General features: G+C 39.3%; 3 protein-coding genes across 3 annotated transcripts; 1 reads left to right on the forward strand and 2 right to left on the reverse strand.

Annotated features, from left to right (window-relative positions):
* Positions 1-6307: 6307 nt before the first annotated feature.
* Positions 6308-13893, forward strand: LOC114267495 (receptor-like protein EIX2). The gene is made up of 8 exons (XM_082871952.1): positions 6308-6568; positions 6679-7807; positions 8071-9331; positions 10978-11030; positions 12894-12952; positions 13069-13269; positions 13362-13596; positions 13679-13893. The coding sequence occupies exons 1-8, from the start codon at positions 6308-6310 to the stop codon at positions 13891-13893; spliced, it is 3414 nt and encodes a 1137-aa protein (XP_082728078.1).
* Positions 13894-24064: 10171 nt separating this feature from the next.
* Positions 24065-24744, reverse strand: LOC145791585 (uncharacterized). Its single transcript, XM_082871953.1, has 2 exons — positions 24675-24744; positions 24065-24414 (listed from the first exon to the last, which is right to left on the reverse strand). Exons 1-2 carry the CDS (start codon positions 24742-24744, stop codon positions 24065-24067), a joined length of 420 nt encoding a protein of 139 aa, XP_082728079.1.
* Positions 24745-24922: 178 nt separating this feature from the next.
* LOC145791586 (uncharacterized) lies at positions 24923-25408 on the reverse strand. The gene has a single exon (XM_082871954.1). It carries the CDS (start codon positions 25406-25408, stop codon positions 24923-24925), a length of 486 nt encoding a protein of 161 aa, XP_082728080.1.
* Between the last annotated feature and the right edge of the window lie 673 nt (positions 25409-26081).

The following is a 26081-nucleotide window of genomic DNA, read 5'->3' on the forward strand; positions in this document are numbered from 1 at the left end:
GCCTAATTTCTTCTTAAAGTTTGAAACTAAAGGTCACAAACATGTGGAGAGCAAAATTAATCAAATTCAATTTCAACATGAAGCTTACACATGCTCAAGCGGTCACTAAAAGTTGAAATGTATCACCCTGAAAAATATGGTATACCAATGACAAGTATACTTATTTTGAAATTATAAATAATTGTTATACAGATATAGGTAAGACATACACCAGTATTCCCAGCTCATGGTTTTAAATCACAGTATTGAATGATGTAACAGTCGTGGTTTAATGATATCATATAATAGGAATCAAAACTAGAGCCATGAATTTTCTTCAAGCACAAAAAATGCCAATAATAATAATAATAATAATAATTGATAAGCAATTTATGACCTTATTTATCACAATTTGAGTGTTGGTAACAGTTTTTAATTAATGTTGTAGCATCTAAGAACATGTTTTACAAATTATACTGAATTTTATATTACTTTTAAGGCCAAAAAAGTGGAACATTTCATCAGGTAAGTGGTAAGAGAATTTCACAATCTAGAATACTTCAAATTAAGAAGCTTCTTTAAGGATCAAACCTATGAAAGGAGTTGAGCATCAAATCAAGCCAAGTTCAAACCCAAATCCTTAAACTACCACTGTGGCAGAAAGACTTGAGCCAAATCCATCTCAACTCAATAAACTCATAAAAAAAGTAACAAATAAACTGACACAGGTATAACATCATTTCCTTGGCAAAAGAACCATACACAAATGACATTCAGAGGAAGAAAGCAGGAGAGACTTTCCAAATAGATAATAAAATTGGATCGTTTGTTCTAGAAAGTTTCAACGATCAATACATTATCTCAATTCTCCGAATTTCCTCTTAAGCCTTGCCAATCAAGTTTGAGGATAAGGTTGAGGCAATTAAGATTTTTCATTAATAACTTCCTCAGAGATGGTGTCTCGGCCCAACCGTAAGGAAACTACCCGTAAAAATATTAAAATGGATTGTTGTGATCTCACAAATAACTACCATGAAAAACTCAAGCATTAGTAGTAGAGTACAGAGGAATACAGAATTTCAAATTCAAGCAATTTGAATGAATACAGAGGAGTATATATATAGATATGTACATGTATATATGATGTGTCTGTGCAGAGAGAAAGAGATTGCAAACATACCAAATCGCTATTTACCTTCGGATTGAAGCCATAGAACTCAGATCGATTCTGAAATGAAGTGAAGATCGATTCTGATACGAGACGGCACAAAGATCGATTCGGATTGAAGCTGAAGATCGATTGAGTCCTAGCTGAGATCGATCGAAGCTGAAGATTGATTGAGTCCTAACTGTTTTGAGCACAAAGATCGATCGAAGCTGAAGATCGATTGAGTCCTAGACAAAGGAAATAGTTGAGATTGATTGAGCCCTAGCTGAGACCGATTGTAGTGAAGGAAGGAATCCAGCTTAAGAATGCACGTATTTGACAACTGAAGGAGGGATCGATCGAGTGAAGCACGTATTTGACGACCTTTAGCAACCAAATTAATTCGTCTCTAGCTTTTGCCTACCTCACACACGGGGTCAAGTACTCAAATCAACATAAACTTTAACTTTTTTGGTCCCTAAAAGTCTTCAAATAATTTTTTTTGGGCTATCATAAAAGAATATACGGTGTTTGTATAATTTTCTCTTAAAATTTATTTTGGTCTCTAAATGATGGTTTTTAGAGACTAAATTCAATTGGTCTCTAAATATTAGTCCCTAAATCACTAATTTCTTGTAGTGTACGAGTCTAGTTAACTTCATAAATATTTATTTTCATGGATTTTTTACTTTTTAGTTATATTAGCCCATTACTAGATAGATGCACCAAAGGAATTTGTTTTACTTTCAAGAAATTAATTTTAAAAAATGAGATTTTTTTTAAGGTCCCTAGTATTAAGATTTTATAGCATAAAGAACACCAAATATTTTCATAATGTCTAAGGCCCCTCAATTTGATTCAGAGAAATTTCATCCAGAAAATGTCTTTGGACCTCCCAGAGAAATTTATCCAGAGAAATTTCATCTAGAGAATTTCTCTGGACTTCCCAGAGAATTTCTCTATAAGGTTTCTCTCTTTCTCTGGACCTCCCAGAGAATTTCTCAGAGAAAATTTACACAATGGCCAAAGTCCTAGAGAATTTCTCTGGATAGAAATTCTCTCCAGAGAAAATGAAGGAAGAATTTCTCTGGATCACTATAAGCCAGGGAAATTTTCTCAAAATCAATGAAATTCCCAGAGAAACCTTTCCAGAGAAATTCTCTCTAACCCAGAGAAATTCCATTTTCTGTGATTTTCAATGGTAGGTCTCTACTTATCTCTCAGACTATTTTAGAAAAAATGAAGTGCCAAGACAATTCAAGATCTTGAAAGTATGTTCTTATTAGTAAAGGTCTCTTTCCCCTTGTTTGTTTCCAGAGTAGTTATTACAGGACAAACAAAAGTGTGCCCCATGAATTAGAGCATGGGCATGCACAATGCACACAGTTTTCTTTTTAGTCAGAGAAATTCAAGTACAGAGAAATTCTCTCCAACCCAGAGAAATTTCATTTTCTATGATTTCCAATGGCAGGTCTCTCTACTTATCTCTCACACCCACTTAGCAATCAACAATGTATATATATATATAGAGAGAGAGAGAGAGAAAGAGAGAGCAAACCAGGGGATGAAAGTTGTTTGTGGATGACATGGGAGTCTTTATTGATCACCATTTTTTCCTTTTCATCACCATGTAACTTTACTGCCCTCATTTTTCAACTTTTAACAAAACTGAGCGATACTTGTGACCACCACAATTCTGATATGTTGGGCTTAAAATGGACTCATCATCATCAACTTTGATACTCTTCATTTCATAACTATTTGTATTGTTTCTAGGTTGAGATTGTGAAGTTTCATTCTTTTCAGATGATCGCGAGGAAGAAAAGAGACCAGTGAGCCTCTGCACCAGGGCCATGAAGAGCTTAGATCGTTTGTTGAGGGGGCCATGTTTGTCCTCCAAAGGGTCCTCCACCTCCAGCTTCACCGACACCATTTTCATGCTCTAAGATTCCAATTCCGGCGGAGATTTCCCAGAATTCATCAACTGAACCATCAATATCTCTCGATCAGCTACGAATTTGACCCTAAAGGCCTCCAAAAACAAAAATTCGAAGGAAAAGTGAGTCGATTAGAAGAATCTAAGAGAAAGAAACCCTAGAAATCGAAGTCCAACAAGCCTCTATGGAACTGACAGAGAGAGACAGAGAGGGCTCACTGAACTATACAAATTGATCTCACGCTCTTCAGGAAGCAGCTCACTGAGGGACCTTAGACATTACACCATAATATTGTGGATTTCTTTCATTACTAAAAATGGAAGAGGGACCTTAGACTAATTTTTCCTAAAAAAAAATGCGTAAAATTTGTTTTACCTTAGGGGTTTTATGTTAGTATGGGACTTCGTTTCATCCTTGGATTTTGGACAGTTATGGGGGCATTATGCTTTTAAACAATCCATCGAGATATGCCTGTGTCAAGTTATTGGACCACAGAAAAAATTGGTTCTATGTGACAACTATATTGAATATGGCTAGACTACAAATGAGGCTTTATAGATAATCAGAAAGTTTTGTTTCTTTTGTTTTTTTATTTTTTTCTCCTAATTTTGTTACTTTCATGCTTAAGTTCTTGGTTTTACCTAGGTCTTTTTTTTGGGGGGGTGTGATTATAATACTTGTGCAGGTCATGTTGTGGAGTTGGTTTTTGCTCGTTGGTCTGAAGACCATCTATTTGGTATCTTCTATTGTCCATTTATTTGTATTCAATGTCTGGTTATGTGATCATTTTTTATGGTTGTACAAAACTATTGCTGAAAGTGATCATCACATTGTTTATTGTTTTTATTTTGGAAGTAAGTCGATGCAACAGAGACGCTAGCTGTGAGTTCACAGACAGAAGATCGAAGATGAGCTTTTGGCACTTGTTCCTTAGGCAATCTTTGTACTTTTAGGCCATGTTTGTTTGGACGGATTGAATTAGCATTCCCATGACTAATAGTCTTAGGATTACGAATCCGTTGGATTATGTATCCTATCTTAACTAATAGTCAAGTTTAAAATAATTAGTCCCTACTTTAATTGTTTAACCAAGTATCGGATTAATAATTTTATTGGACTATTAGTCCAATCCCAAACTCATGTCCACCCAAACAAACATGACCTTAAAGGATTATAATATTAACTTGATAAATATTTGATGTGTAATTATTATGGATTCTATGTATGAAAGGATTGGGATCTTCTGTTGTGAACTATCTATCTGTACGGTCTTGACCATCTCATGTTTATTTTTGTTATATATGAAGTCATTGTTTGCTATATGGAAGATAGCTTCTTTTGGAGTTGTCTATTGTGAGGAAATTGATTTACTTTCAAGAAATGAAAATGCATGAGAATTTTTTTTTAGGGTTAATTACACTTAGCATTTTTGCACTTTCACCATAATCTCATTGTGGTCCTTTCACTTTCAATTCCGACAATTAGTCCCTTACATTTTTTTGTGGTACATGTTATATAATTTTTTAATAGAATTATGAAAATTTGTGGTTCAAAAATAAAAATACATTTTGTGATAATGTTATACATTTTTTATCAAAAAAAATTAGAAATGCATAACACTATCACAAATTATTATAATTTTATCAAAATATTACATAAAATTTGTCACAAAAGTTAGTAACATATAACAAAAATATGTGTAACAAATATGCATATTGTTTCTTGTTTTATGTCCTTGGCCTTGTGGTGCTTGTATGTTGGTTCCTTCACAATTTTTTTGTTCGTTTACAGTCTTCTTTTCTTCCATTTTGTAATATTTTATCATTATTCATAAAATATTAATTTTTGGCCAAGAAAATATCATAGTATTATATTAATATCAGATCACATCAGATTATCAATTTTTTGCCGACAAAAAATATCAGATTAAATACAATTTTTTTTTTTTTATGACAAAAATGGGATTCTATCCGGTCATGATTTGGACCAAAGGAATTTGTTTAGATTTGTTGGCTCATCATGGGTCTTGTTTCAATAATTAATTTTTTTTTTTTGTCGAGCATTTTGTATATATCATTCACACACAAAAAATTAAGTTAATATGATAATCGTAACGTATTTAATTTGTTGCATTCGTCACTAAAAAAATGAATAGTTTTTTATAAAAAAACACACCTGTTCATTTTTTAGTGACAGAAATAATAAATTAAATAGGTTACAATTATCAAATCAATTTAATTTTTTTTTATGAATGATATACATAAAGTATCCAATAAAATTAATTATTTGAATTATTGAGCTCCACAAATATGAACAATTTCCTCTAGTCCAGATCATGACCGGATGGAATTCTAACTTTATTTTCAAAAGTTTTTTTCTTGCTGAAGTACACTTTGGATCGAAACAAGGTTGTCTTTTACTCAAAGTTGACCTTGACTTAGTCACAGATGGCCTGCAATTTGTCATTTCTTAAGATTAAATAAAATTTCATCATGACCTTGACTCAGCCATGGATGATCGTGATTAAAATAAAAATTCATCTACGTCATATACTAGACTAGACAATTTTTCATGCAAGCATACCAGTGAGAGTTGCAGTTCCAAAACAAAAAAAAAAATACCAGTGAGAGCTGGTGAAAGTTATAATCATATAATTGCTAACCAATTGCAGAGCTTCATTATTTCAAGCTTTTTAACGTAATAAAATAGAAAATGAAATAGAAATCCATTTTTTAGCTATATCCACTTTTAAAATCCAGTGATGTGTAAAAGACATGCTTGGCCTTGGCATTGGATTTTGAGAATTTGTAACTTTTAATTAACATGTTACAAATTTACAATGTAACGGCTGAAAAAATAATCTGAAAGTTGTCAAAAATTGAAGTGTTTGAACATGAATTTACAGTTCACACAGGAAAATATAAGGGGGTTTACCGTGTCCGTTAATTTCGCACTTTTAGTAATGAAAGGAAAAGCAAAATCAACGGACCGAAGGATTTCAAAATAGAAGTGTACGAATATTGTATTGATTATTTAATTTTGTTCAAGCGACGAGCCTTGAATTATTGACTACCAAGTCTTTTCCTATGAATATTTTTGGGAAATTTGTGGTGTAACTAAAGTATAAATTAAAGGTGACCACTCCATGTCTAAGAGAACCAATAATTGAAAACTATCATTGGCTGCTGTATTTGCTACCTCATCCTGATATTGATTTTGCTGCATCATGATCATGTTCATGAAAATGGTGATTGGCAAAAAATTTCCTCGACTTCTCCATGTGTTTATAGTCATCGTGCTTTTACTATACGTGAAACCTGTTCTTGGACTCTCCTCAAGAGTTGAAGAAGATGCTAAAACCAGGTGCATAGAGAGGGAGAAACAAGCTCTCCTCAAGTTTAAAGAAACTCTTATAGATGATTATGGTATTCTCTCTTCTTGGGGGAGTGAAGAAGATAAAAAGATTGTTGCAAATGGAGAGGAGTTGGGTGCAACAACCACACTGGTCATGTCACCATGCTCGATCTTCATGTATCGCACAATTATTCTCTCCCGACATATCAAGCACTGAGAGGTAAGATTAGTCCTTCATTGCTTGAATTGCAACATTTGAAGTTTTTGGATCTTCATGGAAATGATTTCGTGGATATCCACATCCCAAAGTTCATTGGTTCTCTCGGCAAACTACAATTCCTCAACCTTGCATATAATGGCTTTTCTGGTCCAATTCCTAATCAGTTCAGGAACCTTTCTAACTTGCAATATCTTAATCTTGCCAACAACTTTGATCTGAACTGTGGAAATCTTGAGTGGATTTCTCATCTTTCTTTGATAAGTCACTTGGACCTTACTTATGTTAACCTCAGTAAAGCAGTCAACTGGGTTCAGTCTATCAATAATCTCCCTCTCCTAGAAGAGTTAAGGTTAAGTGAGTGCAGTCTTCCTAATATCACTCATCTCTCACTTCCTTTTAATTCTTCTTTGTCTCTTTCTATATTTGATCTATCTTTAAATGATCTGTCATCTTCAATATATAGTTGGTTGTTCAACTTTAGTTATAGCCTCACTGATGTAGACCTTTCTGTTAACCAGCTAAAAGGTCCCATTCCTGATTCTTTTGGAGACATGATTTTTCTCACAAATCTCAGTCTTTATGGCAATTATCTTGAAGGTAGCCTTCCAAAATCCTTTGCAAATTTAAGTCATTTACGATCTTTAGATCTGTCCGAAAACAATTTAATTGAAGAACTTCATCAATTCCTTAAGAAATTGTCTGGGGCAGAGGACTCGTTACAAGTTTTGAATATGGATTACAACCGACTCAGTGGACCATTGCCTGATTTTACAAGATTTTCTTCCTTAAAAGCATTATCTGTTGCCTTTAATCAATTGAGTGGGTCCATCCCAGAAACTTTTGGACGACATCCCAATCTTGCTTCTCTTATGTTGTATGGAAACCAGATTTCAGGGTCACTACCTAACCTTTCAACGTTTCCATCATTGACGCATTTAGATCTTGAAGACAATCAATTGAATGGGACCATGCATGTAAATATTGGACAACTTTCTAAGCTTGAGTATTTCGATGTCTCTTTCAATTCATTAAAAGGCATAAGCTCTGATACTCACTTCTCTAATCTCTCCAGTCTGAAGTTTTTGTCATTATCTTCAAACCCGTTAACTTTTAACTTCAGTTCTGATTGGGTTCCTCCTTTCCAACTTGATATTATAATGTTGTCATCTTGTAAGTTGGGGCCTCATTTCCCAAAATGGCTTCAAACACAAAATAACTTCTCCTGGCTTGATATCTCAAGTAATGAAATTTCAGATGTTATTCCTAGTTGGTTCTGGGATCTATCCCCATGTTTAATTTATTTAAATTTCTCTTACAATCTGATCAAAGGCGTGTTGCCTGATCTATCATTGAAGTATCATGGTTACCTTGGTATAGATTTAAGTCGAGTCATTTTATGGGTTCAATGCCACTAGTTCCTCCTAATGTAACAGTTTTGAATCTCTCCAAAAATGAGTTCTCAGGTTCACTTTCTTTCCTATGCGCAATTATGGGTATGAGGCTCATCTATCTTGACCTCTCAAATAACTTGCTATCAGGAGAGCTTCCCAATTGTTGGGTGCAATTCACAAGACTATCCATAATTAGTTTGGCATACAATAATTTGTATGGGAAAATTCCAAGCTCAATGAGTTCCCTAGGCATTTATTCTTTGCACTTGAGCAACAACAATTTCTCTGGGGAAATTTCTTCTTCATTAAAGAGATGCACAAAGTTAAGAATGATTGATCTGGGAGGAAATAAATTCACAAGAAAAATACCAGTGTGGATAGGGACACATCGAACAAGTTTGATTGTTCTTAGTCTGCGATCCAATGAGTTCAAGGGAAGCATACCTCGACATATATGTCACCTTACCAAAATTCAAATTTTGGACTTCTCCAAAAATCATTTATCAGGAAACATACCACACTGTTTTCACAATTTTACTGCCTTGGCGGAAAGTAAGAGTTCTAGGGCAATCATTTTTTCTTCTTATGGGACATTTGAACCCTTCTTTGCTAGATTTACCAGGTATATTGAGAATGCATTGGTGTTGTGGAAAAGACAAGAGTCAAAATACGAAAATAATTTGAGACTACTAAAAATCATTGATCTTTCTGGCAATGAACTTGTTGGGAAAATTCTTAAACAAGTTGGAAGTCTTGCGGGGTTGGTTTCTTTGAACCTATCAAGAAACAATTTGACAGGAAATATCATCCAAGAAGTTGGTTGGATGAAAATGTTGGAATCTCTTGACTTGTCTGCAAATGAGCTTTCGGGTGCGATTCCTACCAGCCTCACTGATCTAAATTTTCTCAGTGTGTTGAATTTGTCACATAGCAGGTTGTCGGGAAGAATCCCAATAAGCACTCAATTGCAAAGCTTTGATCCCTCTGTATACTCGGGAAACCTTGAACTTTGTGGACTTCCACTTCCAAATAAGTGTCCAGGAGAAGAAATAGTTGTGGAACCTCCAGTTCTTGTTCATGGCAAAGACAAAAGGATTCAAGAAGACGATGACAAGTTTATTACCACTAGATTTTATGTTAGTTTGGGGCTGGGTTTCACCCTTGGATTTTGGATAGTTTTTGGCACTATACTTTTTAACAAACCATCTAGACATGCTTATTTCGAGTTCTTGGACCACATAAAGAATTGGTTTTATGTGACAACTGCACTAAGTATGGCTAGATTGCAAAGGAGGCTTCAGAGGTAAATGGTAAGTATCTTTTTTTAATTTTGTTACTCCTCTTATCTTTTTGTGTCTTGATCATTGCCAACAAGTTAGATATTTTGCATTTTATTTATTTATTTATTTATTTGAAATCCTACATAAGCTGATTTAAGCACAGTACACTTGCTATTTGCTTGAGCTTGTGGTTTTACTTAGGTTTATTTTCTAATTGCCCTACACATGTGCACGTCTATTTTGCAAGCTATCTTCAGCTCATTGTTGCCAAGATCTATCTATATGGTAATTTCTATTGCCACCCTAATTTTTAACCAAGGAATCTGCTTGACATCCACTATCTGTCTAGTTGTCATTGATAGATAAAATGATCCAAAAATTAGCTTTACCTTCTGATCCGCTTCGGTTTAATTGTATCGAACTTCTATTCCTCCATACATTTTTTTTTCCTTTTCTTACAGAAGTCATTCACTTGTACTATAATTTTGCAAAACTAATCTTGTAATAGCAGTGATCATGATGTGCACTGCCATTGCAAACATAAACACAAAACACTACAGTTGTGCCATATTCATGCAATGTACTGAATTGATCCTCTATTTATAAACTATATTGGTGGCTGCCCAATATTTATTTATTTATTTTTCATCAGCAAAGTCAGTTGGCTTTAATTTAACTGATAATCACATTGTTGTTTTTTTTTCTATTGTTTCCATTTTTTTGCTATGTTTTCCAAGGAAGCTAGGCTACACTTGAGAGAGACATGAGCATCGTGTTCGGAGCAATCATCACCAACTGTTACTAGGCCCTCTATGTATTTCTTGAAATGAAAAAATAACTTCATCAATATTTATTTTCAAGGGTAATTATATTGTGGATTGTGTGTTTGGAAGGATTGCAATCTGTTTTTGCTATCAAATGTTTGTTTTATTACAAGTCTAGTTAATTTTGTAAATTATTGGGCATGATTATTTACTCGTGACCTGCTTGTTGTATGAAAATATGGCTTCTGTGTGAGACTTTTGTTCAAAGGAATTTTTTCTACTTTCAAGAATCTCTTGACTTGTCTGCAAATAAGTTTTCTAAGTGAGGTTCCTACCAATCTTGCTGATTAAAATTTTCTTAGTGTGTTGAATTTGTCAAATAACAAGTTGTCGAGAAAAATCCCAATAAGCACTTAATTGCAAAGTTTTGATGCATCTGCATATTCTCGGAATCCTAAACTATGTGAGTTTCCACTTCCAAATAAGTGTCGGGGAAACAAAATAGTTATGAAATCCCATTGCAAAGACAAAAGGATTGAAGAAAGGACAACGAGGACAAGTTTATTACCCTTGGATTTTATGTTAGCATGGGGCTTGGTTTTACCTTTGGATTTTGGGCAGTTTTGGGGCATTATGATTTTTAACAATCCATTAGACATGCTTATTTTAATTTTTTGGATTGCATAAAGAATTGGTTTTATGTGACAATTGCATTTTTTTTTATGTGACAACTGCATTGAATATGGCTAGACTTCAAAGAAGGCTTTAGTGGTATCGGTAAGGTTTTTTTTTTTTTCAATTTTGTTACGTTACATTTTTGTGTCATGATCATTCCTTTTTCTTTTTCTTTTTCCTTTTCAATTCTTACATAAGATGTATCGCTTGAATTTGTAATTCTTGTGTAGGGTCTATGTTGGAAGCTACCTTCAGCTCATTGGTCCAAAGATCAATCTGTCAGGTCTTTCCATCCAAATTTCTAACTAATTCTAGTCCTATATAGAAGTCATTTATTAGCATTTTATATTTTTTTACTTTTTTTATGATACAATTGTTCCTAAAAAAAAATATTTTTAGCAAATGCTAAAAAAATTTGGGTAAATTACACTAACCTCCCCTAAGGTTTATGACAATTACAAAGATCTCCCTCCAACTTTCTAAAACAACAACCACCTCCCTGGTCAGTCACATTTGACAAACTCTGTTAATGGAAAATGTATTTTTACATTTTTACTATCATCTATTTATTTAATTTTAGTGTAGAAAGCCAAAAATTTAACAAATCTTGCTGTAAACATTTGTCACATTTCTTCACTTTAACTCTGCTTTCGCCTAGCTACAAAACCAGCACCGCCGCACCCTCAAAAACACCATTACTACTAGCCCCAAACCACAGCATCAACCAAACCCAAGACCCATTAGCACCATAACTGCCCAAGCCCCAACACCGTTACACAACCTCACCCCCTAATCCCACCACCAACACCAACACCAACACCAACACCAACACCAACACCAACACCAACACCAACACCAACGCAAGCCTCACAACACATGACTTAGAATCCCAAAAAAACCTATCACCAAAAATCAACACCCTCAAATCATGGCAAAAATCAATCAACACCGCCAAATTGTTTGGGTAGATAGGTGTTGTGCGTACCGAATACCGCACTAGATGATTGTGGATCGGAGCTTCGCACTTGGTTGGACTATCCGGGATTGAGGTCCTGCAACAAGGAGCACCGTCAGAGCTGCCCGGCCAAGGTTGGCCGGATAACCCCTCCGGTGTGGGAATTAGTAATCGGGGAAGAAGAAAAATGTTCTCTTTAAGTGTAGAGTGTTTTAGTGAGTAGCGTTTAGCTTAGATCAGTTCAGTTACCTTCAATGTGAAGTTAGTGTGGTTTATATAGAACTCCTTGCTTGTTGCCCCTCATGGTTTCATGGAGCTCTAGTGCTGCCAAGTTTCCTTTTAATCATTGCCCAGGGTGGGGGACCATCTGGTATTTGTCAAAGGGTGCATATACTCATTGTGATCATGCTGATAACAAACCACATTCTTTTGGTTTAACTATTTCCGTGATTCTAGGTGTAGGGGACCAGCTGAGGTGGCAACTTGCACATGCATATACTCACAGCTTCCATGTTTCTCTGAGAGACTTCCTCAACTCGGTACCATTATGCCTCAGCTTGGCCCTTTGCGAGACTATTGTAGGGATGAGCTGGCCCATTCGGATGTCTGTGTATGGACTCGGCCCACTTTGGTTCTGGTGATAGGTTCGGCCCATCAGTTCGGCCCATAGAATGAATCATGCAGCTTGGCCCTAGCCCAGTATCGCGGCTGGCCTGGCGTTTCCACTACGAGTTAGGCTTAGTTGGGTTGCCCACATGCCCAATTGATCCCTTTGGGTTTGGGATTAGGAGATTGCACCAACCTAAGGTTTGGATCCGACCCATTTCATATTTAGCCCCTTCATTTGCCCCCTAACTCGCGCTAAGGTTCCCCTTGGGAGGAGCTACTGTCCTGTACTCCAAGCGTCGCATCGCTTCAGATCCATCCTAGTTCGGCCTTGGTGACGGTTCAATCCTGACATACATCCCCTGCACGTGTCCTTTCATGGTGGCACGTAGCAGCGTGGTATTAGTGCACAAAGATAGTGTGCTGACTCCATACCGAGGGTCGTGCTTCATATGCCTTCATACCAGCTGGTGCAATAAATGCTCTGGAGCTATCAATCCCAACCCATTCGTCTGTTTTCGATCTTTTAGAGAGATCAAAACCCTCTTCATTCCTCTGAACCAGTCTGTTCGGTGCTCTGCTCAGACATTCCGCTACCGTTCACGTTTCTGCGCCACCTGCTCTTCACCGCTGTTCTGATCTCTGTAAGTTCACTTGTGACTCTTCTTTTTCTATCTTTTTCTGTTTTGATCGTCTTGTTTGGCCCTTACGTCATTCTTTCTGGTGTCTTGTTATTTGAGTTTTGCCCCTGTCCCATTAGGTTTGTTTAATGGGGAAGTTCCGTTCATTAGTTGATACCCTTGAGGCCATGGCCATGTTTCATCAAGACTATAATATCCTCGATGACGTGACCCTTTCGCTGGTAAAGGTTGATGCTAAGCGTATAGGCACTAGGAGTACCGTCGCTTTCCCAATTGCGTCCATTGTTGAGGGAGGGGTTCGGTTTCCCCTCGACCTTTTGGTGCGTTGATTTTTGCATCAAGTCCAGCTTATACCAATGCATGTGTCTATTAATTTGTTCTGAGTCGTCTCGATGTGTCCATTCTTAACAAGCGGTTGGGTTTGAATCTTGACATCTGGAATATTTTGGGTTGTTATACTCTTTCACATAACAAGGATCACATCACGTACTACATTCGTGTTCGTTCGATTGATTGCCATCTTGTGACTGGTCTGCCTAACTCGGATAAACATAATGATGATTTTTTGCAAGTCGGTGGTAATTGGGAGTTCCCTGCTAGGACCGAGTTCCATTCTGAACGGATGCCCCCGAAGAATGGCTACCCAGGTTTGAGTCTTTCCTTCTAGTGCTTTTTGTATTTCTTGCCTTATTTTGAATGTTGATCTAATGTTGCCCTTCTTTTCTGCAGAGGCTTCCTGTTTTCAACGCAGGCAGAACCGAGAGAACACCGAGGCCATCAAAGTCGTTCTGAGGTACAAGAAGAGGTCTATGCCCGAGCTGTTGGACTATCAAGCGACTTACCGCTCTACCATTTTGAAGAAGGCGAGGCATGTTGTATCCCTTCTAGATTCTGACACTGAGACTGATACATCCCTCACCCCTCTGGTTACGAATCGCCGCTGAAACCAAGGTGCACCGTCTGAGAGGATGCCCTCTCCTGCCCCCAGTTTCACGGGGGATGGCTCTGTGTCGAAAAGAAGAGTGCTAGTGGAGTTGGAGGCTGAGGCTTTTGGCTCCTCTGATGCTTTGGGGGCTCCTTATAAAGAAGAGGTGCTGGTGTTGCGGGATAAGCTCTTTTTGAAGGGTTGGTCCAGTGCTCTAGTCGCTGCTCACATTCCTGAGGGGTCTCCCTTGTTTCAGGATGTCCTTGTTCCCTCAAGGTCCTTGGGCTCAAAGATTGCTCCTACTCCTGCAGTTCTTCCGGCTGAGGTTCTCCTGGAAGTTGATTCTACGACAAGACTCAAGAGAATGATGTCGCCATTGAGATGGTGAACGTTGAAAGGGGTGAAACCCTGGAGACTGAAGTCATGGGAGATATGGTTAAGGAAGCTTCTACTTCTCAGGAAGTTGGTATTGCCTCTACTTTTCCTCTCCAAGACGGTCTGGACAGGATTGTGGACGCTGCTCCTGAGGTTCCTTCTGTTGATGAAAGCTAAAGTTTTCCTTGGAATGATTCGAAGTTTTTGTTTTTCTCTAACTTTCTTTTGTTTTCAAGTTTCTGATGTACTGCGGCTCGGTCTTCCTGACGAGTTGTCTCCTTATATTTGCCAAGACAATTTTCTTCTTTTTGTTGCTGTTTGTTAGGCCATCTGTGCCTTTGTTGGATGATGGAATTTTCCTTTTGATTTTGCAATCTAATGTTTTCTTACTCCTATGTCTGAATGCTATCTGTACTGTTTGCCCCCAGTCGAGCATTATTGGGACCTCAGGGCCGAACAGATGCTCGGTCTGGTTAACGAATATGTTGCATAGTGTAGACATCCCCGAACGCCCTGGGAGGGAATCTCGTTTTGTTTATTTGGGGCTCACTACAGTTCGGACTCAATGTCACGGTCCTGTATCTAATCTCGCGAAGTGTGATGCAAGACTGATGAATCATCAAAGAGTCCAAATCCGGCAAATCGTTTTGAAAAACTAATTTTTAGAAAGAAGTGCCAAACATGGACTGCTTTGCCAGATACAGAGTCGCCACCTAAATGTTTTATTTTTGAAAAATTTAGGAAACCCTGACTCGTTGCCTAAGGCCACATGTCTGTCATCACCAAAGTTGCCTCGGCTCGGAAACTTGGGTACGATTGGGGAAGGTCAGCTATGAACACCCCCGCTCGCCCGATCAAAGATCGGCCACTACTAAACATGATATCTCGTTTTTGAAAAACACATGCGTTCTTATTCCGATTAATTAGCTAGAATTACTATGTGATGCGCGCAACAAAACAAGTATAGACTAGATCGCCTAATTTGGAACAAAGCATCGCATATCTGTTTGTTTGGAAAATGATTTGAAATTTGCTACTTGAAAGTACGCTAAAACACGAATTTCAATGAATTATCCCAATTCAAGCAATCCAACCTTCACCCACAGGCATTCAGGCAGTTATACCACATAAGCAAATAACCTCATGGTAAGCATGCTATCATGTTAACACTTACACATACATGTAAGATGCTAAAGCATAAACACTCACAGTGTACTCCAAGTCAAAACAAAAAACTAGTTAGTAGTTATGCATGATCCTAGTTGATGTTAGCAATGGCCAATGCAACGCATGCAAAATCCAACTAAGATAGGCTCGGCTACCCTAAGAATGGCATGTGAAATGCGACAACTCGATACACGTATTCAAGTTGGAATTGAAATACTATGCAATTAATATGGTGCGCCGAGCCCGGTGCATGCAATACGAATGAATGTATGCAAACATGCTATCATAAGTATGCTAATTGAAATATGCCCTAAACTAAACATCATAAGCTAGTAAATAAAAGAGAGAAAGACGTGGGGTTGGAAAACATACATCACACACACACACACTTATTACAACATTGCCCTCTCATAGAGGGTCCGAATAAATAATACAAAACAAATAAATAATTAACTACTCTAGCTAATTAAATATTATAAAACGCTAAATTAATTAAAAAATTAGTTACAAAGGGAGATGTAGACACCCCATTTTTGACCGTCCTCAAGACTTGGGCGTCACCGTTTGAACACTCGGTGATCATTCATGTTCGTGTTCGTCTTGAGTTCTCGGAGGTCTCGGCCACGCGCCTTGCCTCAGGATTGCTCGACTCAACTATTTTGTGCTTGGTTTTGCACCAAAACACTTGTGTTTTTGCTTTGGAGGATAGGGAATGGCTTGTTGGCCACCCCCACACCTCACCGGCCATGGCTTGAGGCCACCAGCCATTGTTTTGTTGCCATCGGCCATATATTTGGCCGGTCGGCACTATTGATGGTCGGCTGACCATTGTTTTTGCCAATTTGTCATTTTTGACTGGCCGATCACTGTGCATCTGCTTTTGTAGATATTTTTATGCCAACTGTGCTAGCTGGCATACACTTTGTACCCCCTCCATACACGTGCATGGAGGGATTTCACTCTTGCTTAGCTTGTCTTGTAAGCTTTGCAAGAGTGATCCTCTATAAGAGGAGGGCTTCTCCTCCCTCCTCAGGGGTTAGAGGGTTGAGTTCCAAAGGTCTGGATTAGGGTTAGCCATAGTGTATCTATTCTATCTCTATATCTCCCTCTCTTTGTGTATAAGTGTGTGTTTGTCCTTACTTTTGTGCACAAACACCTAGTTTTACACCTTACCTTGGTTGCTGAGGAGCCATTAGGTTGTTCTTGAAGTTTTTGAGCTAGTTTTGAGCTGAGGAAAGCAGCTGGAGTACTGTTCTTGAAGGGGTCTACAAGGGTAAGAACTTTACCTTTAATTACCCCATTTTTGCATAGTCTTTTTGCCTACCTTGTATCTATTTTTGAACTTAGTGTATAACATATAAAAGTCTTGTTTTTACTTACTTAAAATAGTTGTTTAAGGTTGCTTTGAGCTTTGGGATTGTTTGACCCCTCTTAGGCCTTGTTTGGCCCCCATTTTGTGCTATTTTGGTGAGCTCCGGGACCACCTTGCTTGGGCCTCCTCACCACTTGTATTTCAGTGGTGGGGATGGTGCTTTAAGGTCTTAAGAAGGAGAGGGCCATCCCCTCTCCTTGTTGCCTTCAATATTGGCTATTTTAGCCTCATGTGTGAGCATCTTGTTAAGACCATGTTGGCCATGTCTTAGTGGGTATTTGGCAGTATTTTGCCATGTTTTACCTCTATTTTAAGTTGGTTTGGACACACCATGCTTGCTTTGCATACTTGTCTTGTAATGCCATGAATTGCCTTGACATGCTTTGTGCTTTGAGCCTCGTTCTAGCATGTTTTTGGCCTAGCTTTGTGAAGCTTTTATGTATGTTTTAGCATGCCTAAGGTCTGTTTGTGGTTGTTTTGGCCATCCATGACATGCCTTGTATAGCCACCTTGCATTTTGGCTTGCTAGCCTTGGGTGTGTGAATGTTGAGCATGCTTTACTTGCTTTGTTTCAATGGTTTGGAACCACTTACCATGTCACTTCAGTCCTTGTGGCATACTCGTATGCTTGTATTTGATGTTCCTTTAAGGCCTTAGAGGGTTTGTGTTTCATGCTCCATGAATGTGCCATTGCGTATGCCATCATGTTTAGGCCTCTAGGATACCATATCAATGTGTTTTGGCTTTGTTTTAGCATGCTAAAACTCTGATTTTGGTTGTTCAAATCATGTCATATTTAGTTTTGCTAAGTGTAGTTCAATACCCCTTTGGCGAGCCTTAGGCCTTGGACCTTAGTTGTATGCTTGGCTTGTCTTGTTTACTTGGTTTGGCACCTTTTATAACATGATTTCAGAGCTTAGTATGCATGCCATTAGCCCATGATTGTCCTCCCTTTTAGTGTGCTTAAAAGTTGCCTTTTGATGCTTAAGAATTGGATCATGTATGCATACATGTTTGTATGTGCATTTGGCCCCATTTTCATAGCCTTTGGCTACTGATTTTAGACATGGCTGAGGCTTGTCCATATTAGTTTAAGTTCACCTTTTGCATGTTGCTGAAATGTTGTTACATTGCTTCATGTTTGCATGCTTTGGTCGTATGATGTTTTGCATGCTCATTATTTGCATTGTTGACAAATGCTTAGCCATATTGCATTTTGTTGCATTGCTTGAGCTATGTGACATGTTGTTGCATGCTTAGGTTGTGATGCTTAGGTTGTAATGCATTTGGCATGTATTCTCTCTTTTAGCCACTTAACATGTTGTTACATGTTTGTGTGTTGTCCATGTTGCATGTTTGCGTTGCTTGCTCTCATATTCATGTTGCATACTTAGCTTGCATGCCTAAGTTGCATTGCATTTTGCATGCATGCCTTGCCTCTTGAAATCACCATGATTGAGGTTAGGCTTTATGTGCTTATTTGGTTTGCATTTCATTTGACATGAAAGTGTACAACTTGGTTTCTTGGGCCATCACGCATTGAAATGCGCGATTGGTGGTCCGAGAATCGAGTACTATCCCCCTTTGAGTCATAAACATGATAAGGGGTGTATTGGTGCACACATTTGCTTAAAATACATTGTCATGCCTTGTTTTGCCCTCTGCTGCTGTCAAAACAAGTTCTGCAGGAAGCTTTGGCCGGTCGACTACATCAAGTGCCGATCGACCAATTATTTATGACCGATAACTCCATAGACGGTCGATGACCACTTCTATTTGGCCGGTGACCATCCCTCATGGCCGGTGGCATTCCCCAGTGTTCATAAGGTATACCTTAGGAATTGTGCCATTTTCAGAGGAGCAGAGCAGGGAAAATAGAGGCAGCTTGTGCATGCCATTGGATTTCCGGGCGAAGCCAATCCGAGCATGCGTGCATCCCTCGTCCCGAGGCCCTTTGCTGCTTTCAATAGCTTAATTGATTCGTTAATTAGTTAAGTGTTGTATAATTTATTTAATTAGCTTGTAGGTTAATTAAAGTGTATTATTCCTTTGGTCCCTCCGAGCGAGGGCGAATGTGTAATAAGTGTGGGTGCATGTGTGCATGTCTTCCAACCCCCACTTCTTTCTCCCTTTTACTTACCTGCTTTTGATGGTTAGTATTAGGTCATATTTAATTTAGCATACCTTATGCTATGCATGTGTGCATCCATTCATTTGTCTTGCATGCACCGGGCTCGGCGCATCATGCTAACTGCATAGTATTTCAAATCTAACTTGAATACGTGTTACTTGTTGCATTCCATACGCCATCCTAGGATTGACTGAGCCTATTATAGACTGCATTTTATATGCAATACATTAGCCATTTAACATGGACTTAGATCATACATTTGGTTACTAATATATTCATTGTTTTGGCTTGGAGTACACTATAAGTGTTTTGTGATTTAGCATCTCGCATGAATGTGAATGTTAACATGACAGCATGCTTACCATATGGCTATATGCTTATGTGATATATCTGCCTGAATGCCTGTGGGTGAAGGTTGGATTGTTTGAGTTGAAATAACTCGTTGAAAATCCGTGTTTTAGCCTACTCGTGAGTAGTAAATTTCAAACCATTTTCCAAACAAACGGATATGCGATGCTTTGTTCCAAATTAGGCGATCTAGTCTATACTTTTGTGTTATGCGCATCACATAGTAAGATTAGCTAATTAATCGGAATAAGAACACATAACGTTTTCAAAACGAGATATCATGGTTAATAGAGGCCGATCTTCGGATCGGGTGAGCAGGGGTGCTCATAGCTAACCTTCCCCAATCGTACCCAAGTTCCCGAGCCAAGGCAACTTTGGTGATGACGGACACGTGGCCTTAGGCAAACGAGTCAGGGTTTCCCAAATTCCCCCATAAAAAAATATTTAGGTGGTGACTCTGTATCTGGCAAAGCAGTCCAGTTTGGCATTTTTTTCTAAAAATCTGTTTTCTCAAAAACGATTTGCCGGATCTGGACTCTTTGGTTCAGATTTAGAACCGTGACAATCTGAGTCCAAACTGTAGCATGGAGCCCACGGGCACGTCTACAGGAGGCCGTTGCAGCCCCGCCTCGGAATGCTTGGATGATGTATGCTCGATTCGCCTTGCTCGGAAACCCGCTGCCATGCCACTGTTGCCTCTGTTAGCACTGTTCTGCACCTCTGAGAACTGTGAAAATACTTATGATGCTTTTGGAACACTCTCATAGCACCGTGGGATGTCACCGACCATAATGCAAGTCCACCGGCCACTGGAATACTGTTATCGACCAAAAGTGGAACCACCGGCTAGACTTTTGTAGTCGGCCGGCACTGAAAGTTGCCAACCGGCCATTTCTTCCTGCAGAACACTGGTTTTGCTGCAGCAGAGGACAGACAGTGCATGGCAAGGTATTTTCAAGACAATGTGTGCATAGCCACTCTCCCTATCATGCAATGAACTCAAGGGAGCATGGTTCTTGGTCCTCGGGCCACTAATCACGCATTTCGATGCATAATGGCCAAAGGTGCCAAGTTTGCAAATCAATATAAAATGAATGCAACGAAAACAAATGAATGTTACACACTATCATGTTGGGATCAAGAGTGTCGGCGACCGAGGATTGAGACATATTTCGTCACTTTAAGTACGAACACACCTCATATCTCATGTTTGGTTTGATACCCCAAACTAAACACAATGCAATGCATGTATGCAATATGGCTCAAATATGCAAAATGGCTCATGTATGCAATATGAGGCTAAGTTAGCAAAGTATGCCAAATGCAGTGCAACCTAAACGTGCAAATGTACAATGTGCTAAGCATGCAAGATGCAATGCAATGTGACCTAACATGCAAGCTAAGCTAATGTAACACAAACACACCAAGTATGCAACACGGTTATGTGATGCAACTAGCTAAATGACATGCAATATAATAAACACGCAAACATGGTATAATGCAAGCATGCAACAACACACAAATGCAACATATCAAACATGCAACTATATGCAAAGATGGGCTTAAATCGAAATGGGAAGACCTCAGCCAATCCCAAAACAGTGTCCAAAATACCAAAATTAAGGCACCAAAATGCAAGATAAACATGCACACATGTTGGTCCATCAATTTAGGCCACGATGCACAACCTTCAAACATGAGCAAGATGTGATAAATATGAGGATATGTCATTGCAAATAAACTCTGAAATCACATGAAGAATGACGCCAAATCGACTACACAATGCAAACATAGCATGTTAATGGAGTTAAAGCTCAAAGCTAGCTACGGGACTTAAACCATGACTATGTCAACCAAGCCCCAAATGGTCGAGGCGACCCAAAATAGTCCCGAGGCAGACCAAAATGAAGCTAAAACTCATATGGAACAAAGCCAAAACATGCTATGAAGAAAGGCACAAAACAAAACGCATACAAGGCCTAAAAGGGCAAATGCACTACACCTCTTATAACCAAACATGGCATGACTTAGACTAATGAAGTCAGAGTTAAAACAAGTCAAAATAAGCCCCAAAACCCACTGATATGGTAGCCCGAAGACTTAAACAAAGAGGCATGCATAATAGCCTAAACATGGAGTATAAGACAACAACTCTTCAAAGCATTGAAAGGGTATTAAATGCAAGCATACGAGCATGGAACATGGACTAAAATGGCATGAGAAGTGATTCCAAATCACTGAAATAACCCAAATGAAGCATACTCAAGACTCACACACCCAAGGCTAACAAGCCAAAATGCAAGGTGGCTATACAAAGCATGGCAAGCATGACCAAATCAACACCAATCAGAGCTTAAACATGGTGAAACATGATTCAAAACTTCACAAAGCTAAGTCAAAACATGCAAGCATGGTGGTCTAAATGCATGATGCATTTCTAGACAAAATAGGGGAATGCAAGGCAAGTGTATTATGCATTCAATGGACTAACAATCCGACCAAAAACAGAGGTATAATATGATCAAATAACACCAAAAGCCCTCTGAAATAAAGCCAAACAAAGCTATGCCAACATGCTACTATGGTGAGCCCTAAATGTAAGCAAAGGAGACTCAAAGGGAGAGGGGTGTCCCTCCCCTATACAAGACCTCAAAGCCACTTCTTCACCACTGAAAATCCTCTAGATTTCAGTGGTGAGAAGGCCAATACACGAAAGTACCAAAGCTCAACAAGAAAGGTACAAAAAGAGGCCAAACAAGGCCTAAGAGGGGGTAGACAACCCCCAATCAAAAGCAACCTTAAACAAACATCTTAAGCATGAAAATATAGGAATTTTATTAGTTATACACTAAGCTTAAAACAGCATGCAAGATAGGTTAAAAGCCTGTACAAAAATGGAGAATATAAAGCAAATAGTGCTCACCCTTGAAGAATACTTCAAGAACACCAACCCTAGCCCCTTCCTCTGATCAAAACCAACCTAAAAGCTCTGAAACTAGTCCCTCAACACCTTAGAAACCGAAGTATAGTGCAACACTAGGTGTTTTAGTGCAAAACTAAGAACAAAAGCACCTTTTGAACACTATTCCACACACAAATGGAGAGAGAGAGGAAGATATAGAGAGGGAGTGATATATATGTGATATACATCTCTGATATATATCTTTGATTTGCTCAACCCCTCTAAAGGAGAAGGGAGGCCCTCTTTTATAGAACAAAAAGGGCGCCAAGACAAAGGGGTCAAGCTTCCTCAAGAAGCTAGAACAAAGGTTCAAGCTTCTTGGGGAAGCTAAGGCAAAGGGTTCAAGTTTCTTCGGGAAGCTAAGGCAAAGGGTTCAAGCTTCCTCAAGAAGCTAGAGCAAAAGAGTGCAAAGGGTGCAAATCCTCCATACACGTGTATGGAGGACAGGTATGTGTGCTCCAGCTGGCATAACTGGCATGCACAATGCCTGAAAAAGGCAAAAAAGAAGCCCCGGCTAGAAAATATGACTGATTGACCAAACAAACGGCCGGCCAACCAAAAACAATGCCGAACGGCCATCACCAATGGCCGGTAGCAACAAAATAGGGTCGGTGGCCTCAAGCCAAGGCCGGTGAGGTGTGGGGATGACCAACAAGCCATTCTCTGCCCTCAGAAGCAAAAACAAACAAGTTCTTGGTCCACAACCAAGCACAGAATAGGCAAGTTGAGAGATCCTGAGGCAAGGCTCGCGGCCGAGACCTTCGGGAACTCAAAACGAACACGAACATGGATGATCATCGAGTGTTCAAACAATGACGTCCAAGTCTTGAGGACGGTCAAAAATGGAGTGTCTACACATAGGTGTACTTGGTTTTGTAATGAAAGAAAAAGGTCTTACTTAGGTCCAGGTTGGTTCTGAAAAATAATTGTTTGCCCTCACCTGAAGCTAAGTAAGATCGATACTGAAGACTATGATCTTTAGGTCCAGGTTTGTTCCAACTCTGGTTGTACGTAGCAATACTGAAGTGCTGATGTGACGATACTTAAGAAATTTTGTGGACTCAGAGATGTTTACTTAAAATATGTTACTGCGGTTTCCACCAAGCAATTCCATTTGGCTAAAGTCCAATTTAGTTGCCAAACATAATTCCACCAAGCAATTCCACTTGGCTTGTTTGAGTGCTAACTAAAATTTAATTCCATTCAGTCATTCTGAAACTAAGTTCGTTTGGATTAACACCAAAACTGAGTTCGTTTGATACACATCAAAGGTAATTCCGTTTGATAAACATCAAAGTTATTTCCGTCTGGTAAATACCAAAGCTAATTCCGTTTGATAAACATCAAAGCTATTTCCATTTGGTAAGTACCAAAGCTAATTTCTTCTGATAAACATCAAAGCTATTTCCGTTTGGTGAACACCAAAGCTAATTAAAAAAATTTGGTAAATTTGAGGGAAGTGGGGAGGCATTTGCATTGGTCAACAGATAAATTTCTTTACATTCTGATAGAGAAGTTGGGGTATAATTCTATTGATAGTATTTCTTGAGATTTGCTACATTCCAGGGCCGAGGTATGGCTCGGCCTTTAAGATCCTCTAGGTAGTAAGCTCCATTTCCAGCAACAACTATGACTTTATACGGACCTTCCCAGTTAGGCCCAAGTTTTCCTTCGCCAGGCACCCTTTTGTGATCCATCACTTTCCTCAAAACCAGTTCTCCAGGTGTGAATTGCCTTGGGAAAACTTTTTGGTTGAAACTTCTGATGAGCTGCTGCTGATATGCTATAAGTCTGATCAGTGTGGCTTCTCTTTAGCCTTCTGTCATATCCAGTGCTTATGCAATAGCTTTCTCATTACTTGTGCTTTCAGACAATTCAGACCGGAGGGTTGGGAGACCTACTTCGAGTGGGATAATGGCCTCCATTCCATAGGTTAGGGAGTAAGGTGTTTCCCCCATTGAGCGCCATGCTGTGGTTTGGTAAGCCCATAGCACGTGGGGTAACTCTTCAACCCATTTTCCCTTTGCATATTCGAGTCGCTTATTTGCTCCATTGATGATGGTTTTGTTTGACACTTTTGCCTGCCCATTACTTTGTGGGTAGCCTGGAGAAGAGTTCTGATATTCGATTCCGAGGTCAACACAAAACTTTCTGAAGATCTTTCCATCAAACTGTGTTCCATTATCTGTAATCAGTACCCGAGGGATGCTGAAACGGACCACAATGTTCCTCATGACAAACCGCTTTGTGTCTACTTCTTTGATACTTGCCAGTGCTTCGAGTTCAACCCACTTGGTGAAATAGTCGGTTGCAGCGATGAAGAATCACCTGTTCCCAGTGCCTCATGCCAAAAGTCCGACTATATCCAGACCTCATTGGGCAAAAGGCCATGGACTGGTGAGTGGAGTAAGAGTTTTGGCTGGCTGATGAATTAGTGGAGCAAACCTTTGACATTTATCGCACTTCTGAACGTACTACTGTACGTCTTGTTGTATCTATGGCCACCAGTACCCATGAGTGAGGGCCCGATGCGCTAGTGACCTTCCACCAACGTGGCATCCACAAATCCCATCATGAATTTTGTAGAGAACATTTTCGACCAGATTTGGATGCACACATAAAAGATAAGGACCGAGATAAGAACGTCTGTATAGCTTCCCCGATGGTGAGACCCAGAACCGAGCTGACCTGTGTCAGATTTTGTTGGCTTCCTTTTTATCTTCGGGGAGAGTGCCAGATTTCAGAAAAGCAAGTATCGGATCCATCCAGCTTGGCTCTAGGTTGCTGCAAAGGACTAGAGATGTAATACCTAGTTCTGGCACGAATTCAACCCAAACTTTTCTAGCGTCTTTGGTATTTACTGATGAGCTGAGGCAGGCCAGAGCATCAGCATGGTTGTTTTTGTCCTGACTGATTCGTTCCACTCGTATGGATCGAAATTTTTTGAGCAGATCCTTGGCCTTGCCTGCATACATAGCCATTCTTTCGTCTCGTGCTTCATAAACCCCAGAAAGTTGGTTTACCACCAATTGAGAATCGCTGAAAACAAGAAGTTGTTCTGCACTGAAGTGTTTGGCACAACGTAAGCCAGCCAACAGTGCTTCATATTCCGCCTCATTATTAGAAGCCTTCCAGCCGAGCCTTAGAGCTTGCTCCCAAATAAACCCTTCTGGTGACATAAGTACCACCCCTGCTCCCGAACCTCGGTTATTGGATGATCCGTCGACATAAAGTTGCCAGATGTTTCCAACAAAGAGTTTTCATGCCTCTGAAGCGCATTGTTTTCCCAGTTCGGTAGTACGTGGCGCCTGTGCCGAACTGGAGTTCTGAGGCTCAGTACTTTGAATGGGAGCGAATTCTACGACGAAGTCTGCCAAGGCCTGGGCTTTAATTGTTGTCCTGGGTTGATATCGAATGTCAAACTCACCAAGCTCTACCGCCCATTTTTTTATTCGGCCAGAGAAATCAGCTCGGCTGAAGACAGATCTGAGGGGGAATTCAGTGAGGACATTAATAGTATGCCCTTGGAAGTAATGTTGTAACTTTCTTGAGGCAATAAGCAATGCGTAAGCTAACTTTTCCAAGGGTAGATACCGTGTCTCGGCATCTAGTAGAGTCTTGCTAACATAGTATACTGGCCTCTGTTGTTTGTTAACTTCTCGAATCAATACCGCGCTTACGGCGTGGTCCAAGACTGCCAAATTTAAGTACAATTCCTTCCCTGGTTCTGGAGTGGACAAAAGAGGTGGTGTACTGAGGTATCTTTTGAGACTTTGTAATGCTTCGGTACACTTAGGACTCCATTCAAATGTTGCCTTTTTTCTCAGTAGCTGGAAGAAGGGCTTCATCCGA

The sequence above is a fragment of the Camellia sinensis genome, chromosome 5 (genome assembly GCF_055761805.1).
Source record: "Camellia sinensis isolate YWXY chromosome 5, ASM5576180v1, whole genome shotgun sequence".
Lineage (NCBI taxonomy): Eukaryota > Viridiplantae > Streptophyta > Magnoliopsida > Ericales > Theaceae > Camellia > Camellia sinensis.

Coding starts and splice junctions, on each gene's coding strand:
- LOC114267495 (XM_082871952.1), top strand. CDS start 6,308: ATGGTGATTGGCAAAAAATTTCCTCGACTTCTCCATGTGTTTATAGTC. Junction 9,332..10,977: donor TTGCAAAGGAGGCTTCAGAG/GTAAATGGTAAG, acceptor ATTCTTGTGTAG/GGTCTATGTTGGAAGCTACC. Junction 13,270..13,361: donor GGTTTCCCCTCGACCTTTTG/GTGCGTTGATTT, acceptor ATTCTTAACAAG/CGGTTGGGTTTGAATCTTGA.
- LOC145791585 (XM_082871953.1), bottom strand. CDS start 24,744: ATGGGTACTGGTGGCCATAGATACAACAAGACGTACAGTAGTACGTTC. Junction 24,415..24,674: donor AAGTGCGATAAATGTCAAAG/GTTTGCTCCACT, acceptor TACTGATTACAG/ATAATGGAACACAGTTTGAT.
- LOC145791586 (XM_082871954.1), bottom strand. CDS start 25,408: ATGTCACCAGAAGGGTTTATTTGGGAGCAAGCTCTAAGGCTCGGCTGG.